Raw genomic sequence first — 16645 nt, 5'->3', positions numbered from 1 at the left:
CTCTGGACAAGGTTGGTACCTCCCTTTACACACTTGTACACACCCATGCTAATTATTCTTGGCTACCTGGGCTGACCTGCAATGATGGCAATAACTCAAAGCAATGGATTATCCTACAATGAATAAATAAATACAACCCCATTCTCCTCAGGTAGATTTTTCCCAACAGTGACATTAAAACTGAAGATTCCTCCCTCTACCTCAGCCTCTAAAAAGAAACCAAGTGCTGTCTGGTTCTGAAAGGAATTTAAGTGCATCCAAATAGTCCCTTGGCTTAGGCAGAGGAAACAATTTCCCTTTTACACTCCTTGAAAATGCTGTTTAAGATCTCTTATTGGGAAAAAAGGTTCAAACTCAAACAACCACCCTTCAAGGAGTTTTTCCATGACTAAAGCAAAGCAGAGTTAATGTTGATTCATTTCAATTTCAGCCATAACCTTCAGTGTGGAAAGTCTTCCTTCCTTAGACACCTCTCAAGAGCAAAAGGACAAACAAGACTCATGGATATGGGGAAAAAAAGGTAAAGAGGAAGAAGTAAAGATTTTAGAGCTACAAGGGTTCCGTTATTAATAGAAAATACTATTTCTTAAACAGCTTCATGTGATACTGCAAATAAAGGATGCAAGGCCGGGAAAAATCCACACAACAGGTTTCATCTGGAGAGGGTTTTGGTGGTTTTTACACCTTCCAAAAACTCTCAAGTTTTCTCCACGACTTTGGAGGCAACACCTTTCATCAAAGGGAAATGCCAGGGAATTACTTTGTAGGGTAAAACCTGAGCCTTTCCAAGCAGCTGGTACTGGATGGTTGTACCCAGGAATTCTGATCCTCAGTATCACAATTCCAGCTAGTGTAAAAATCAAGGCTTCTTGGCACTTTTACTCTTTAAAACAACTTTAAGAAAAGGAAGCATCAACATGCTTAACAAAAAAAAACAGGCTTAGCTGTCCCTCTGAACCCACCCAACTTAAATCTGAATTATTCTCAGGCCAACTGTCAGCTGGAGTCTCTTGATTTTCAGTTTACACACAAAGCAGAAGTTTTGAGGCTCTGATTCTCCTGGAATTTTTCTTAATAGAATTCTGGATATTGAAGCCAAGTTCACATTAGAGTCTGAGTTTTAAATTCCTTAAAACAATTACACAGTTAATTTAATCAAGCCAATGTTTAAAGGAAATTAAACATAAATATTTTGATCTTTACAATAAAACTGTTAAAAGGGAAAAATAAGAACTGTGGTCAAACAAAATCTATGGAGAAGAACAATACAAGGAAATTAATTCAACTGTGATTTTGAAGATTGCTGGTTAGTTAAAGATAATGAGGAGCTTTACTTCTCTTTTTGTATTCAAGATCTATTTTGAGATTTGGAGAAGCAGGTGGGATTTGAAAGACTCATCTCCAGCTTATCACTGTAACTATCAACATCCCATCCACAAGCTTGAGATCCAGCCTAAAACCCTCTGAAGATCCTCTCTGACAAAATGTGTGGGGATTTTTACTGAAACTTTATATTATGCAGCCATTTGAATGGTTTCTATTTGTTCATTCTGAAGAGCCTCAGCTTATATTTCACATTAACTGACTACAACTTCACTGGTTGCTTCTGATTCCCAAATTTAGTGAGTGGTGGGAGGGCAGGGCAGGTGTCTGTGGCTGAGGAGCTGGACACACAGCTCTGGACAGACAGCTCTGGATGAGGCAGCTCTGCATTATTTGTTGCAAAGCAAAAATTTCTTCCCACCCTCCTAAAAATTAACCTGGTCAAAAGGAGAACCTCTGGACCAAGAAGTGAATTATCAGTGCTAATAAACAAAAGGCTTCCATTCTGTAAATAAACAGCAGGAGATGTTTAGGCTGCATTTGTTTACCAGGATTTGTCTTCTCAAGCTGGTACCATCTGTAAAATGCCCTTTTCTTCTGTTCACTCAGGTCCGACCCCTGCTGCAACAGCCAATGGGAGATCCGGCTCTGACTGATACCTGTGAAAAACCAGATCAGAACAAAAAAAGAGAGAAAGAGAAAAGTTCAACAAAAAAAGAGAGAAAGAGAAAATTTCTTCTTTACCAAACATTTTTAAGTGGTTTATCTACTGATAAAAGGTGGTGTCTTACAAAGCCCAGGAACTTGTGATGCTTCAATCCCAGAAAAAGCAGAATTGAAGCTTCCCTGCTCTGTCCAAAACTGCCCGAATTTCTCCCTGGGGTTATGTTCAACCTTACTCAAGGAACACCCTGGAATCTGCATAATCAGCCCCAAAGCAAAGAGGGTAAAAACTGGGAAGCCAAAGCTATCATAGACCTGAATTGTCCACACCTTCCCCAATTCCTAAACTTCATCTGTGAAATGGGAACAAGTCCCTTCCCCACTATTATATATAAATAATGATTGTTAGGATATCCTTATCATTCAATACTTGAGTAAGAATGGAGATAAACTCAGAAAACAGTTTATGTGATACAGATCACATCAGCCCAGAAATGGAGCAAACCAACTGTCAGCAGCTGTAACAACGGCCAGAAAACAACCCAGAAAGAGCAGCTGTCTGTCACCAAAGCAGGAGCCAAGCTCGAGGTACCCAGGCATGATCAGGGACAAAACACTGCAGTTTTTAAGCAGGAGTTCTATGAAAACAGTAAGAAGGGGGAAAAACTCCTAGAAGTTAATATAGTTATTTCCAAAGCGTGACAGAGAATGAAGGATCAATGCAGGAAGGGCAAAAAATGATCAGCAGAGGAACTAAATAAAACAAGAGGTTTAGAAGTGCATGAAGAGGTCAGCAATAGGTTCACCTGAAAAGTAAAAAATGCAGCTTGATGAGTAACTGAAGCACTACTTCAGAACTCCCTGTGCTTTCCACAAGGCCCTTCAGCCATCAGAACAAGTTAACAACATCCAAACTCCCCTGAGAAGTGAAGTTTTAGGAGGTGCTCCAAGTACCAATATACTGCCAACACCACCTGTGCCACCACCTGCTTGGTGATATCACCCGGACAGGTAGAGGCTGGTTTGCACACAGAACCCAAACTACCTCCCCCTCTAGAGATGCATCAAGGTTTTATAAGCTCTCATAATCATATTTAACTCATGAAAACGAGCCCCTTGTAGTTTTACCACTTCTAAAGTGGGAGTTTATTATGCTTTTTTTTGTGCGTTGAAGGTAGTTAATTTCAACTTGACTCTCAGGTACCATATTCAGGTGGGTTTACACCAACCAGATTTTTAAAATCGCTGGGTTTGTACTCTTAATAGTTCTTCTTCAAACAGAATTCCGGAGGCTATGAAGTTTTAATTGTCCTGGGGGAAAGGGATGGGTGTGCTTTGTTTCAGATACAGCAGCTCACTGCTGCTCAGCAGAGCTGTGCCCACAACACAGACCCTGATTTTCCCAGAAGCCACTCCCAGAGCTTGTCTTGCCCTCAACTGACAGAGTTCAGGAACAGCTGGGATAGCCAAGAGCTGCCTACCCCCAGGGCTCACAGTGGGATCTAAAACTGAGTTTATACTACTGGGGAAGTGGAATTATTCGACCAAACACAACACTCAGACCCTGCCAAGTTTACATCAAGTAACTGTGGAAGCACAAAAGTTAATACCAGAAGAAGGCAGTGTAAGTTGATAACACTCTCTGGCCCAAAAGAAGGCTCCAGCCTAGTTGAAATCCTGCCATCTACATGCCTGATCACCAGTGGAAAGTCCAAGTTCTGAAAATTTGCAGCTCTTGACCTATTATGATTTATAAAAGCCATTTCTTGTCCTGGGCTGTGGGACACAAAGGTTTGTGTCTCACTGCTTTTGGCTGCCCTGCTCCCATTAATTAATCACTGGGTAACAGCTCCAGTCATTTACTTGTTTACTACAGTCCACTTACTCTTATTGCAGTGAATTAGTGCGTGCTGAGTGTTTGGATAACAACCTAAGATACAAACAACTAAGCACTGGTAGATAAAAATTATAAATAGAGATTAAATGTCTGCCATGAGTGGAAAATCTGAACCCTGCTCAAGAGGCTGCCTGACACTGTCACACGTGGCACAGATGCCACCACTCCAGACAATGTACTCGAGGTCAAAGCACGGCAGCAGGAGCCAAAAAGCTCAAGCTGGGTCTTGCCATGTCCACTTTCATGGAATCACAGAAAAATCTGAGATGGAAAGACCTTTAAAGGTCATCTAGTCCAACACCCCCTGCAATGAGCTGGGACATCTTCAACTGGATCACGTTGTTCAGAGCCCTGTCCAACCTGACCTTGAAATGTTTCCAGGGATGGGGCAGACACCAACTCCCTGACCAACCTGTGCCATCTTCATTGTAAAAAGCTTCTTTCCACAAATTATGCACTGTCCCAATGTCCTGAACTGCATCAAAGTTCTCCCAAACAGAGCTGGACCTGAGCTGGGATCCTTTTGTGGCTGTCATTAGCCAAAGCAGCTGAGCCTCTGACCTACTCTGAGTCCTCACAGCTCATAAAGCTGCTTTTGTAAAATGTTGTTAAGGCATAAAATTTATCTGTACCTCAACAAGGTTTACAGGCCCCAAAACCATATCCCAACAGCTTGACCAACCCAAGGTCACAGGCAAAGTCTTTCAGAAGAACTCATCCAGGATTTCCCAGATCACAGTGCTGTGGGATCCAAACCCATTCTTAACTCCTTTCATTGTAAAAAAACAAATCCCCCAAGTTGCCATGTCAGAGTTTCTTGCACCTCAAGTGGGTTTCACACAGTTGACTCACAGGACAGTGACCCCCAGGAGCCTCCTGTCACGTTGTCTCTATTCATACTCTGCTTTAAGGAATGGCACTGGCAGGAAAAAAGAAATCATCCCACTTCCAGAAGCAATTGATGAAATAACTTCTCTGGAGTAGTGAAAATCCAGTTGAGCTGAAGAAATTCACTCTCCAAGTGAGGCAGGGATCTCAAGGAGGACTGTGGTGCTCCAGGCTCAGCTTCAGCAGGGCCAGGAACACACCTAGTTATGGACACCAGCAGTTTTCTCACAGAAAATACTGAAGGAAAGTGGTATCCACAAAGGATTGTTGCAATTCAGATGTTGACTGTTTGTGTCACATTCACTCCTTCCCACAGCAGGTCACACTTCCCAGTCTGTGCTCAGTCCCCTGGCCAGCCCTGCTGTCTCCTACACAACTGATTAGGGGAGAGTTTCCCCTCTAAATACATAAAATAAATGGCAAAATCCATCATCAAGAGAAAGCCACTGCTATGTGCAGCTCAAATCTGCTCATAGCCCTCAACTCTGCTATTCATCAAGTCTTTGGGAACTGATTTTCACCTTCACTGATAGATTTGTTCAGCAGCTCTGCTTTGCATTTCTTTAATGTTTCTTTCAGGAGAGGTTTTCAGAAGCACCTGGAATACGTCAGAGCTGGAGAAGAAAGTTAACTGACTGTGTTTTAATTCTTCACTTTGTAAGCAAAGTCCCAGATTCAGAGAACAAGTGCTTGCAAAGGACATCTATCAATTTAAGAGATTAGCAAAGCTTGTTTACAGAAAACCTGCAAAGATCAAAATCATAAAAAAACAAATCTCTGTGTTGTCATGAGTATTAAAAAAAAAAAAAAGCAGGAAGGAAAATGTTTCTCAAAATGCAGTTTCATGCCATTTGAGATGATCAATAACTCAGGAATTTTCTGAATTCTCTTCACAGTGGAACTAGTTAAGTTTCCCTGTGTATTGGCATTTGCTCAGCATCCCTGTGTGTGGGTTCCAAACCTGTGGGGATTTTATTTGTTCCAGCAGTGCTCCAAGGCTGCCCTCCACTGCACTGTGTTTAGCATAATCTAAAGCCAAGTCCTGGAGATCTCCTATCAATTAAAGCAGAGACAGGAGGACAGGGCTGGGTTGTGCAAGTGGAATAATTGGGAAGGGTACCAGAACTGCACCCTGGAAAGCTCTCTGTGTATTTAAAAACAACCCAAGAAATGACTTCTGCATTTTACTGTTGATGGGTTTGGGTTTGTTTTTTTTTTTTAATGGTGGTTTGCTTTTTATGTTTTTAAGAACTGAGAAAAGTGAATTGAAATTTCTGCTCTGTAACTTCAGGAAAATAAGGGTGTATTTTTTATTCCTTCACTCCCTATGTTTAAAAAACAGGAAAGGTAGTATTTCCAAACCTTGCAGAGGCATCATCCATCAAACCACTTTAGCCCATCTGCAGAAGGCTCATCCCTGTGCTCTCCTCCCTCTCTCCTTTACTGTAGAACAGAAAGACATCAGTTCTGAAAATATTTCTCCACCCTCCATCTAACTTTGGAAGCTCAGACAGCATCTCTGAGAGAAGTTTACATTTCTCTCTTCATCCTCTGCCTTCTGACCATAACCTGGTGCCCAAGTACAATTCTTGTGGCAATTGAAGCAAATTCCAACACATGACTTCAAATTATATTTGATAAAAATTTGGCAGCTCACCTGCCCCACATGGGGCTGAACCCCCAGCCCTGAGCAGGCTGCAGTGATGTTAAACGGAGCTCCAAACACCAGGATAGGAAATTCTGCAGGAACTATTATTAGCTCCTGTTTATACTGTCATTTTTCTTATCAGTAGGAGATTATTTATACAGAGCCCAACCCAAGTGCTTCTTGTTTATCTTATTACAGACACCATTAAAAAAGTTTCTATAAAAAGCAGCTCCTGTTTTTAGGACCAGCACTAGTAAGTGTTATGCTAAGTTTTTGCTTCTTATCAATCATCCTTTATTTTCAAGTCACTTTTTAATACCCTGTTACTATTTTCCAACCTGCCCTGTCCTCTCCATACACCAGGCAGCCCTGTAGAATGTCTTCCAGGTTTAATTTTTCCTGTCAGATTCATTATCCAAATGACTTTCAGAGTTTCTGGTAATTTTATAAGGATTAAGAGAGCCTCAACATTTTTCTACTGCAACAGCTGACTTTAACCCTCAGCTCTGTGTTCCTCTCTCCTGCATCCTCCCTCTCCCATCACTTGCCTTGTGCTACAGCAGGAAAAACAAGAGGAAAAGCTGTTTACTGATGCAGAACTGCTCTGCAGGACTATGGATTCTGTAAGTGCTTTGCAAGGTTAGAATTAAGATGGGAAAAAGGAGAAATGTGTTTCTGAATGAAAGTGTAGTTTGAAGAATTAGCAAAATTAGGCAAAAAGGAGGCTTCAAGGGGTCGCACTTGCAGTAGAGGTTTCTGCACCAAGGACAGACCATGGCAAGTTACAGAATGGGATAAATAAGGTCATAAGGACAGGGGAAACAGAGAATTGGTAGAGCTTGTAAGGAAAAGTTGCCAGCAGAGGTAGCCAAGCCAAGCCACTCTCCTGGACAGAAAAAGTCATAAATTTTTCATTTCTTTCTTGCCTCTTCCCAGGGCAGAAGGGACGAAGACTAGAAGCCAATTTTTCTACTTTCCTCTTTTACAAGTAACTTTTTACAGAAAATCTTTATCAGTAAGACAAAGGCTGTAAATCCTGAGGTGATGCCATTTGGGATCATACACTCTGCAAAGCCTCTGCCTATACAAACTGTTTTTTTACTGAACCAGAAGTGGTTTCCAGACATTCCTTGGGAGTCTCTTCCCCAGCTGAAAGGGATGTTGGAGGCATCTGAAGAATACTCCAAGTCATCCAGCATTCATCAGGCTGAGACAGCTCTGGAAGGGAGAGCCCTGGGACACTCTGCTCCGGATCTCTGTCCCGAGCTGTTTCAGTCACCCCTCACCACTCCCTGCTTTTGAGAGGAAGCTGATGTTTCTCCCTGCTAGAGCTGAGCACACTCTTTAATCTGGTCCTTCCAAACATCTCTTTGAGATTTACCATTTCACTCAGATAAGCCATTACTATGTACTTAGGAGTGGCATGTAAGTGCTACACATCTGCTTACACAAGGCTGGGGGTTGATTTAAAATGAATCAGCTCCCACCAAGCACAGGGAGGATGACTGAGATGCAAAAAATGTACTGGTTTCCCATGGATTTGGCTCAAAAAACAAGACAATAACACAGTGCCTTCAGCTCAGCCCTCATTCTGTCCCACTGACACCCTGCAGTATTTCTCTGGTCCCTCTGTGAGCACACTGTGGATCCCCCTTGTGCTGCACAGGAGGGTTGAGTGGGAAGGGTGTGAAATCCAGTCAGCCATGTCTCAAGTGGATGGTTGGTGTCATTTACTCACAGGAGGAAACAATGAGAGCTCCCAAAAGCTAAATGCCAACTTAATACCCACTGAAATCCAAGAGAACAGGCTCAGGATGGAAGGAGGGAAAGGATCAGGTGTGAAGAGATTGGTCTTGCCTTTCCTACAGCTTCTTGAAGGGTATCAAATACATGCATCAAGGGTTAATTATAATTATAATTAATCAGTTAATTATGGTTAGATCCATTCCATTCACTGACACAGACTTGGATCTGTGTGGTGATTATGATTCAATGACCCCACAACTGGCAGTCCCACTGACCAAAAAAACCCCAAACACTGGCTTCTTTTGGAAAGACTCCTTTGGTGCAGTTTTCCTCTATTTGCACTCTTTCTCTTGCAGGGTGGAAGAGCACCCAGCCTGACTTGCTGGGTACTATACAGAGGTTAATTCACAGATGGGCTCTTCCAGGACTATATTCAGGCAAGGAATAAACAAAAGCAGGGGAGTGACCCACTAACTACCAAAATTTAAGAGTTAGGTACAATTTAAGCAGCTCAATTTATACATTAATTTTTGAAGTATTAGTGATAACATCTGAAAAGGCCAATAATACCCCTTACATTTACACAAATTGTTAATCTCATGGTTTTCCAGATGAAACTGAGACCAGGGAAGGACAAGTCATTTCACTCAGGATCTCAGAAGAGTTGGAGACATGGAAAGAATTCCTGGCTCTGTGGCTCAAGCACCAGTTTGTGCTTGCCCACCTCAACAGCTGCCATGTCTGCAAACCCACAGCTCCCAGACAGGTGGATTCCTATGACATTTCAAATCCTGGAAATATCATAAAAGAACAACTTTCCTTATACTGCTTTGGCATTCCCAGACATCTAGGAACCTTAAAAATTATCTATTTCAAGATCTTTATCCAAGCTTGGGTTAAAAAGTTAACAAATCTTGGAGGTGTAACATGGGATTGAGCTTTCTGAATTTTATCACCAAGTCTACATCCTAAAGGAAGGGCTGGAGTGAATCCAGGGCAGGGAACGGAGCTGGGGAAGGGGCTGGTGCACCAGGAGCAACTGAGGGAGCTGGGAAAGGGGCTCAGCCTGGAGAAAAGGAGGCTCAGGGGGGACCTTCTGCCCCTGACAGGGAACAAGGGATAGGATGAGAGGGAACAACCTCAAGCTGTGCCAGGGCAGGTTCAGGTTGGATTTTGGGAACAATTCCTGCCTGGAAAGGGCTGTCCAGCCCTCGCACAGCTGCCTAGAGCAGGGGTGGAATCCCCATCCCTGAAGGGATTTAAAAGCCATGTGGATGTGGCACCTGGGGACACAGATCAGTGGTGGCCTTGGCAGTGCTGGGAGAGTGATCAGACTCAATGGTCTTAGAGGGCTTTTCCAACCAAGATGATTCTGAGGCTGTTCCAGGCAAGGCCTGTGTGCCTGGAAGGGAGAAATAACAACACCTCACCCCATGGAGGAGCAAAAGGACTTTGTTACCCTCTCTGTAAAGCTCTGGGAACACACCCAGGGAAGAAGTGGCACCACTGCAGTGAGTTCACCTGTCTGGATGTGACAGAGAAGGCTCAGGGCAGAGGGCACCCAGAACTGCTGCTCCTTCCAGGTAAAACCTAAGCTGGTCTGGTCATCCCTCAACCTCCCTTCAGATTTTCATTAATTTTGACTCAAAGAACAGATAAAACTTCCAACTCTCATCCTCCAGCTCCTGGCTGCAGTGGTACCAGCTATAGCTGTGTCTCCTGACTATTCATATACTTTTTAATAAATAAATACACATTATCTCTCTCTCTCTCCATACCCAGAGATGCAGATCTGCATCTATTTGCTGCACTCCTCAACAACAATTTAAGAATTAAGGAAAACCGTTTTCATTTTAAGATAAGAACTTCAGGCTTTATTATATGCTGTAAAATAAAATCTGCCAGCACAAGCCACAGGAAAAAAAAAAAAGAAAAAAAAAAAGTGATTCACTGGGGAAGTTCCATGATGTGCAGGACAATGGGTCTTAAATCAAAGGCATAGATTATCATGACTAAGCTGACAGATCTGCACTGCAATGCAGAAAGCCAAGTGATATTCCAACATCTGCATCATGCTCAGACAGGCAGTTCAGACACAGAGATTCCCAAAATGAGGAAAGGACTCCCCGAGCTCTTACCTGTTACCTGTGCAACAACTGCTTGGGAAATTCTCCGGTTGGCGAGGAAGGCTTTGATTTCCTCCTTTATCACACTGCTGTCCCTCCTACCAAAACAAAACAACAACAGGACACACAAAAAGAGGGACGGACCAAAGTGCACCTGCAAGATGCAAAATGCCTTTATTTCCTTTATTTAGGGGACAAGGAGTGGGGAAGGCTGGCATTAAAACAGCCCAAGTGCCTCAGTGCTGGACACTTCTTTTAACAAGTGTCACGTTTGATCAAAGTAGCATAGCAGGAGAATGGATGACTCATGTCCCATATAATTCATATTAGGTGCAGCACTGCCATATGGAATGTACAAAGTTTCATTACATAGGGATGAATAAATCTCTCATACCAGCATAAAAACCTCACTCATAAAAATGAGGCTGAAAAATAAAAAATAAAGGATAGCAGGGGCTGCATGGTTAGTTGCCCAAATGAATATGCATATACCAACCTCCTCCAGCATCCCAAGGAAAAGATCCAAAATTTTGCAGCCTCTGTCCTCACACCATCCTTTAGTCCCCTACTTAGTCCAGAGCTTGCACTGAATGAACTGAGCTTTTTGTATCATTTTTACAAGGTCTACAGGTAGTTCAGGTACCTGAACTACAAGGTTTACAGGTAGTTCAGAAGGGGCTAAAACTGCTAAAAAGCAAATAAATTGGAGGCTGTACATGTACTGTGATATGCAGCAGATTTCAATTGCAATAAACATATGCCTTGCCCCTCCTCTTCCTCTCTCCCTTCCTGAGAAGGGCAGGCAATTAAACCCAGCCTTTATTAGGCCTTATGAGACATTTCCCTTCCCCTTCGCCCCTCCTGCCCCAGCTGTACTGAAGGCAGACTCAAGCTCGCAAATGTAAATGCAAAATGAATGTTGTGCTGTGGATTCATTTTTATTTCTGTACCCAACACTCATCATCCACATGCCTGCAAACACAAGCAATTTCAGTTTAAGTAAGCACTAAAAGCATTACCTGAGACTTACTGCACAGGAACCCAAACCTCAGCCATGGGAACTTGGCACTCTGCTGTACTCACCCCCTTCCTGCACAATTCCATCATCCTGCAGCCGACAGCAAATGAGGTTGATCGGCTTTTCTTACTGCTCATCTCTAATCCTCTCCCCCAAAAGCCACATCTTTCCCTGAAATCTCCAAACTACTTCCAACACATTTCCATTCTGGAGCTTGCGGACTCCAGTCCTCCCACAGGTACTTCAGGAATGGTACTTCAGTTATGGGGGGGAAAAAGAATAAATTCCAACATTATGACCAAAATTGTTTTGAGACATTTGGCCTTTCCTCTTATTTCTTTGTGCTCTCAAAGCCCACTGACTGACTTTCATCCTCAGGAGTATAATCCCCTCCTTTCGTCTTTGCCATAATGCTGAAAAGAAAGCTGCTAAAAGTAAAGGAAGGTCAGCCCGGAAAAAAAAACCACCCCAATGGCTCTCAGAGAAAACTTCTGCTTCTTCTTTATTATTTGTATTTTCCTGCATCACTTTGCAAATCCCTGCCACAAACTATAAACAAAGAACATGCATCCCCTCCAGATCCCACTGGAAAGCACTGACCAATCCAAGTTGGATTCTCTCCTCTCCCTCTATATGGAAGGAATTACAATTGGTGTGAAATAGGGGAAGAGGAGTAAAGTGAATTGGTATTTAATCAGAATCCTGAATAAAAGTAGGGTGGAAAATGAGTGCTCTAACATCAATCCCAATTTTTGGTACAGCACTGGAAAAATTATTGCAACAGTCAGACTGTGGGACACTCACACAGGCCCAGGGGCTGCCTCTACAAGGCACGTGAGAGGTTCTGGGATGGTGACCCTTGGAGCACTGGCAGGCACAACTGCCTGAAGCAGCTCCTGCTCTCCTGATCATCATCAAATCTTCATGGAACGGTGTGGGTTGGAAGAAACATTTCAGGTCATTTAGTCCAAACCTACTGTGATATGCAGGGGTATCTTCAACTAGATCAGGTTGCTCAGAGCCCTGTCCCACCTGACCTTGAATGTTTCCTGGGATGGGACATCCACCACCTCCCTGGACAAGCTGTGCCAGCATTTTACCACCCTACAATCCCTATTTGAGCAATCTTCCAACGCACCCATTCCTGCTGAGGCACTTCTCACCTCCACCCTTTTTACAGAGACCTTCACTCACCTCATCAGCTCCTCCACTTTGTCGTCGATGTCCAAGTCCTCCTCGGAAGCCTCGAAGCTGTAGGACCTCTGGGCCAGGCTGTTGGCCAGGGGGTAGCGCGTGGGCGACATCTTCCCGTTGAAGGCAGACAACCTCTCGTTACTCTCCCTCCCGTTCTGATTCGTAGTGCAAGGCTGTGGGGAGGTGTCGTAACTGTTGCTCGGGGACGGGGACATCCCGGAGTGCTGGGTCTGTGTGGAAGCCGTGGCCGTCGAGGAAGACGCCGGGACGTTGTTGGTGCTGTTGCCGTAGGAGCCGCCTCCGTAGCCAGACCTCCTCCCGAATTTGTCGCTATGCTCTTGGTCCAGGCGGTCCAAGGTTTCCAGGGCGTGCAGGATCTCATGCCTGGTCATTCCCGTGCGTCTCAGGCGCTGCAGGAGGTCGATCTGTTCTATGGTGAATCTTGGCTCGTCTGTGTAGTGAGACATGGTTTCCAGCAGGCTGGAAATGAGGTAAAATACAAAATACTTCAGTTCATTAGTTCTACGTGGCACATGGAAAGTACTTAATAAATTCTGGTGCAAGCCTTTAAGACACACACATACACACGGCAGCTCCAAAATCCACCTCCAAACCACCTCAGCCAGATACCTGCCGTGAATGCCAATCTCACTACACAGCAGAAGGGTTCATTTTTCTTGGAGTGCTCCAACAGCATTTCAGACCTCTCCTGACATTCCCCACACCTGCACCAACCCTGCAGTTTGTGCCCTTTTGTTTTTGATAAACCACTGCTAGAGAGACTGTGGCTGTTCAGTAATTAAGGTTGCAACTTGATCCCATAGAAAATTTTGCCCAGTGTTAAGTACCCACCAGACAGGAATCTCAGATTTCTGTGGTGGCCATAGATCTGAGTTTTTCTGGACAAGTTTTCACCAGTTATGACATGAGATTTATGAATCTCAACTCTTTCAAATCTTAACTACAAAGAGTTTGAGTTGCCCTAACTTTTGTTGCTACCATGAAAAAAAAAGATAAAAACACACTCAGCGGAAATTCTAGTGGCCTGTAGGACCCAAGTTGATTTGACTGAAGTTGGATTTCTGAAGTTAGGAACTTTTGAACCTGGAATGTTGTCACAGATTGCCTGCCCTGACAAGGAAAGTGCAGCACATCCAATTACTCCTGAGCTTTCATTTAAAGAAGTAAGTCTTCAGCTTTCTCCCCTCCAAAGACTGGCTTCTCAGGTAACTCGACCATCCTGGTGGCTCTACAAAATAATTTTTAACTCTTAAACTTCCCAAGGTGCCACAACAATGAACATTATTTGCTGCAAAGCCCAGAGACGGAACTGGAAAAAAAATCACAGTATGCTCCCTTAATTGCGCTTCTTTCCTAAGTCTCCTGGCTACAGATCCAAATGTCACGCAAACAACAAGATCTCCTCCTTCAGAACTCTAGATCTTGGGAAGAAGGGATGGCAGATGGAGGCCAGGCAGAACTTGGCAAGCAGAATACGGCATTTTCCATCCTTCTCGGGAATCTTCTCGTGAGTCAAGGGTTTATTACCATTCCTGCAGGAGAGCAGGGTGAAGAGATCACTCAAACTCCAGGAGACGTGACAAAGCTGATGTACAATCCCTGCGAGCCAAAGCAAATCACAGCTGAGGGTAAGTCAAGGAAGAATTCCAAGGACCCCGTGAGAGCCAGGAGAGGGACGGTGGCTGTCAGGCTGACTTTCCAGGGACAGGGCTGCCTATTCCTCCCCACAAATTTTGATGACTCCTCATGTCCATTTCTGCCCTGGCACAGATAAGCTCCCAACAGGAGTCATGGAATGATTCAAGATCCATAGTTTGGGCTGAAGAAGAACACTGAGAACTAGCTTGTTAGAATAGAGCTGAAGTAGAGCTGTGAAGACAAAGCCAGGATGCACAAATCCACAAAAATGGCACTTGCAGCCTGGGAAATACAGAAATGAGAAGAAAATTTCATCTTTGCCCTCATCCAGCAACTACTGAGCTCCTTACATTGTTTTGTGGGAGAAGGAAGCAGGAGGACAATGCAAGGGGATGACTCCCATCCAAGAAAATGCCTGTGTGAGAAGACAGACATTCTACATCCACATCAGTGCTTCAGCCCAACGGGAATGTGCTGTCCTCCAGAAAAGTGATTACTGGAAACGTCCAGGCCATTTAAAATTTTCCAAGACGAGCACCCAGACTGTTGAACCACAGGAGGGCACGGCAGGCAATGCAGCAGTCGACCTGCAACTGACTGGAATTGTAACAACCACAATTTGGAAGTGGCATCCCAGCCTGAGACCTTCGGAGCTTGACGGGGAGCATTTGGAAGCAGACGTTGTGTTCTAGATTTGGCCTCTGGGGGAGGAAGGGCTGCTCCATCCTCCTCTCCCAGCTTTGGGAGAAGTGTCACATGGACTTACTGACTCATCACAGCCAGCTCTGTGCAGCACTGTTTTCAAACAGAAAATATCTTTAAACATCAGGCCTTGAGGTGGTTTTCACTGGATATGCCAGCTCACCCTTCCTCAGGGCAACACCTGGTTTGGGCATTTCTTACTAGTGTTTCTAACATCACCATTTCCCAGATCTGTCATCTGTCATCACCAAGTTTCATGTGCTCAAGTTCTTTCTTTGAACTGGAGAATTTAATGAGCCAGAGCTTCCAACCAGAATTACCTCCACTCAGAATTCCTATTCTATAGACTCTTCAACATTTAATACTAAAACATACTTTAAATTATTTAATCATCGATTTATCACAGACACAAAATACCAGAACTTTTGTCTTTGTAGCTCTGTGAACTAAAGAACTCCCATCTGACAAAAGCAAGACTTTCCAGATGGCTTCAAGAATGTCAAGCAACACAGAATCATGGAATTACAGAATGGTAATTGAAAGGGGCTATAAAATCATTTAGTTCCACCCCCTGCCATGGGCAGGGACACCTTCCACTATCCCAGCTTGCTCCAAGCCCTGTCCAGCCTGGCCTTGGACACTTCCAGGGATGGAGCAGCCACAGTTTCTGTGGGCAACCTGTTCCAGGGCCTGTTCCTACAGCAGTTGGTGGCCATGGCCAGCGATTCTCTCTAAAATTCGGGTGTCATTCCTAATTTGTCTAAAGTGCCAGGGCTCAGCTCCTGGATCTGGGTGCCCAGGCCAAATTAATCTCCTTTAGTGAATTACACACAATGATTTGATGAATCCTAGGTGTCCTGTAGTGAATTCCAGTTAACAAAGTGCAGAGCTCTCAGATGCAGGGGCAGGGGTTGACCTCCCATCGCTCGTGGCCATATGAGGTAAAGAGCTCCTGAAACATAAACTTTAAGGGATTTAGAGATTTTAGAGAAGCTAAGATTTTAGTTAGAGATAAGCCTTACTGGAGTTAATTAAAATAAATGAATAGGCCTTGATGAAGCTAAGAGTTAGTAGTTAACTAATAATTGATTGCTTGTCAACACAATGTTTAGTTAGCTGGGTTTATAACTGACAAATAGCTTTTAGGAGCATAAGACAATTGTGGGCCTCCTCTGTTCTGAAACCAACTGAAAACAGGGAATGGGAGTTCTACCAAGGTTCATTTGTCATATTTGCATTGAAAAGGTAGAAAGGTCAGAATGAGGAAGACTTCATTTACTTCCTCATTTTGGAACCCCTTCCCATGAGAGGGACCGCCGACCCATTTTAAGGAACAAACTACGCATGCTCAATAGCTTTTGAAATGATTAGCATACGAAGCGAGGAATGGGATGTACCAAAATTACGAATATGCATTTGTATTTTGGGTATTCAATACTTGTATGGATAAAAGGACTCTGTAATCACCTGAAAGGTGCAGTGTGTATTTGGGAGCGATCCCGCACACTGCCCGACGTCACAATAAACATACACTTTCTAACTTTAAACTGTTAGAGAGTTTTTGTCCGTCACAGTTGGATATAGGTACTAGATCAATATCCGTATTTCTTTAATAAATCACTCCAGCCTCAATTTGTCCCTCTTTGACACAGCTGAGCTTGTGCAGGAATTTCAATTCACAGGGATGCAAAGGCTGCTGGGCAAGGCCACCCTCTGCCCCAGGAATAAGATATTCAATGATTTCCAACTTCTATTCTGGAGTCCTGTTCATCAGTGGACTT

General features: G+C 43.7%; 1 protein-coding gene and 1 long non-coding RNA gene across 10 annotated transcripts in view; both read right to left on the bottom strand.

Moving 5' to 3' along the window:
- Positions 1-16645, bottom strand: part of HMBOX1 (homeobox containing 1) — a 104597-nt gene that overhangs the window by 32981 nt on the left and 54971 nt on the right. For all 9 annotated transcript variants that reach the window (XM_068183147.1, XM_068183152.1, XM_068183149.1 and 6 more), the window contains 3 exons: positions 12504-12983; positions 10304-10389; positions 1872-1982 (listed from right to left, as the gene is read on the bottom strand). In XM_068183147.1, coding sequence (XP_068039248.1) covers positions 1872-1982; positions 10304-10389; positions 12504-12983 — 677 coding nt within the window. The remainder of the gene's footprint in view (positions 1-1871; positions 1983-10303; positions 10390-12503; positions 12984-16645) is intronic.
- The window catches only part of LOC137470114 (uncharacterized), a 96071-nt gene that overhangs the window by 46745 nt on the left and 32681 nt on the right, over positions 1-16645 (bottom strand). The window lies entirely within an intron of this gene.

The sequence above is a fragment of the Anomalospiza imberbis genome, chromosome 3, assembly GCF_031753505.1.
Source record: "Anomalospiza imberbis isolate Cuckoo-Finch-1a 21T00152 chromosome 3, ASM3175350v1, whole genome shotgun sequence".
Classification (NCBI taxonomy): domain Eukaryota; kingdom Metazoa; phylum Chordata; class Aves; order Passeriformes; family Viduidae; genus Anomalospiza; species Anomalospiza imberbis.
Note: the sequence above shows the minus strand (reverse complement) of the source record. Positions and strands in the feature narration are given on the sequence as shown.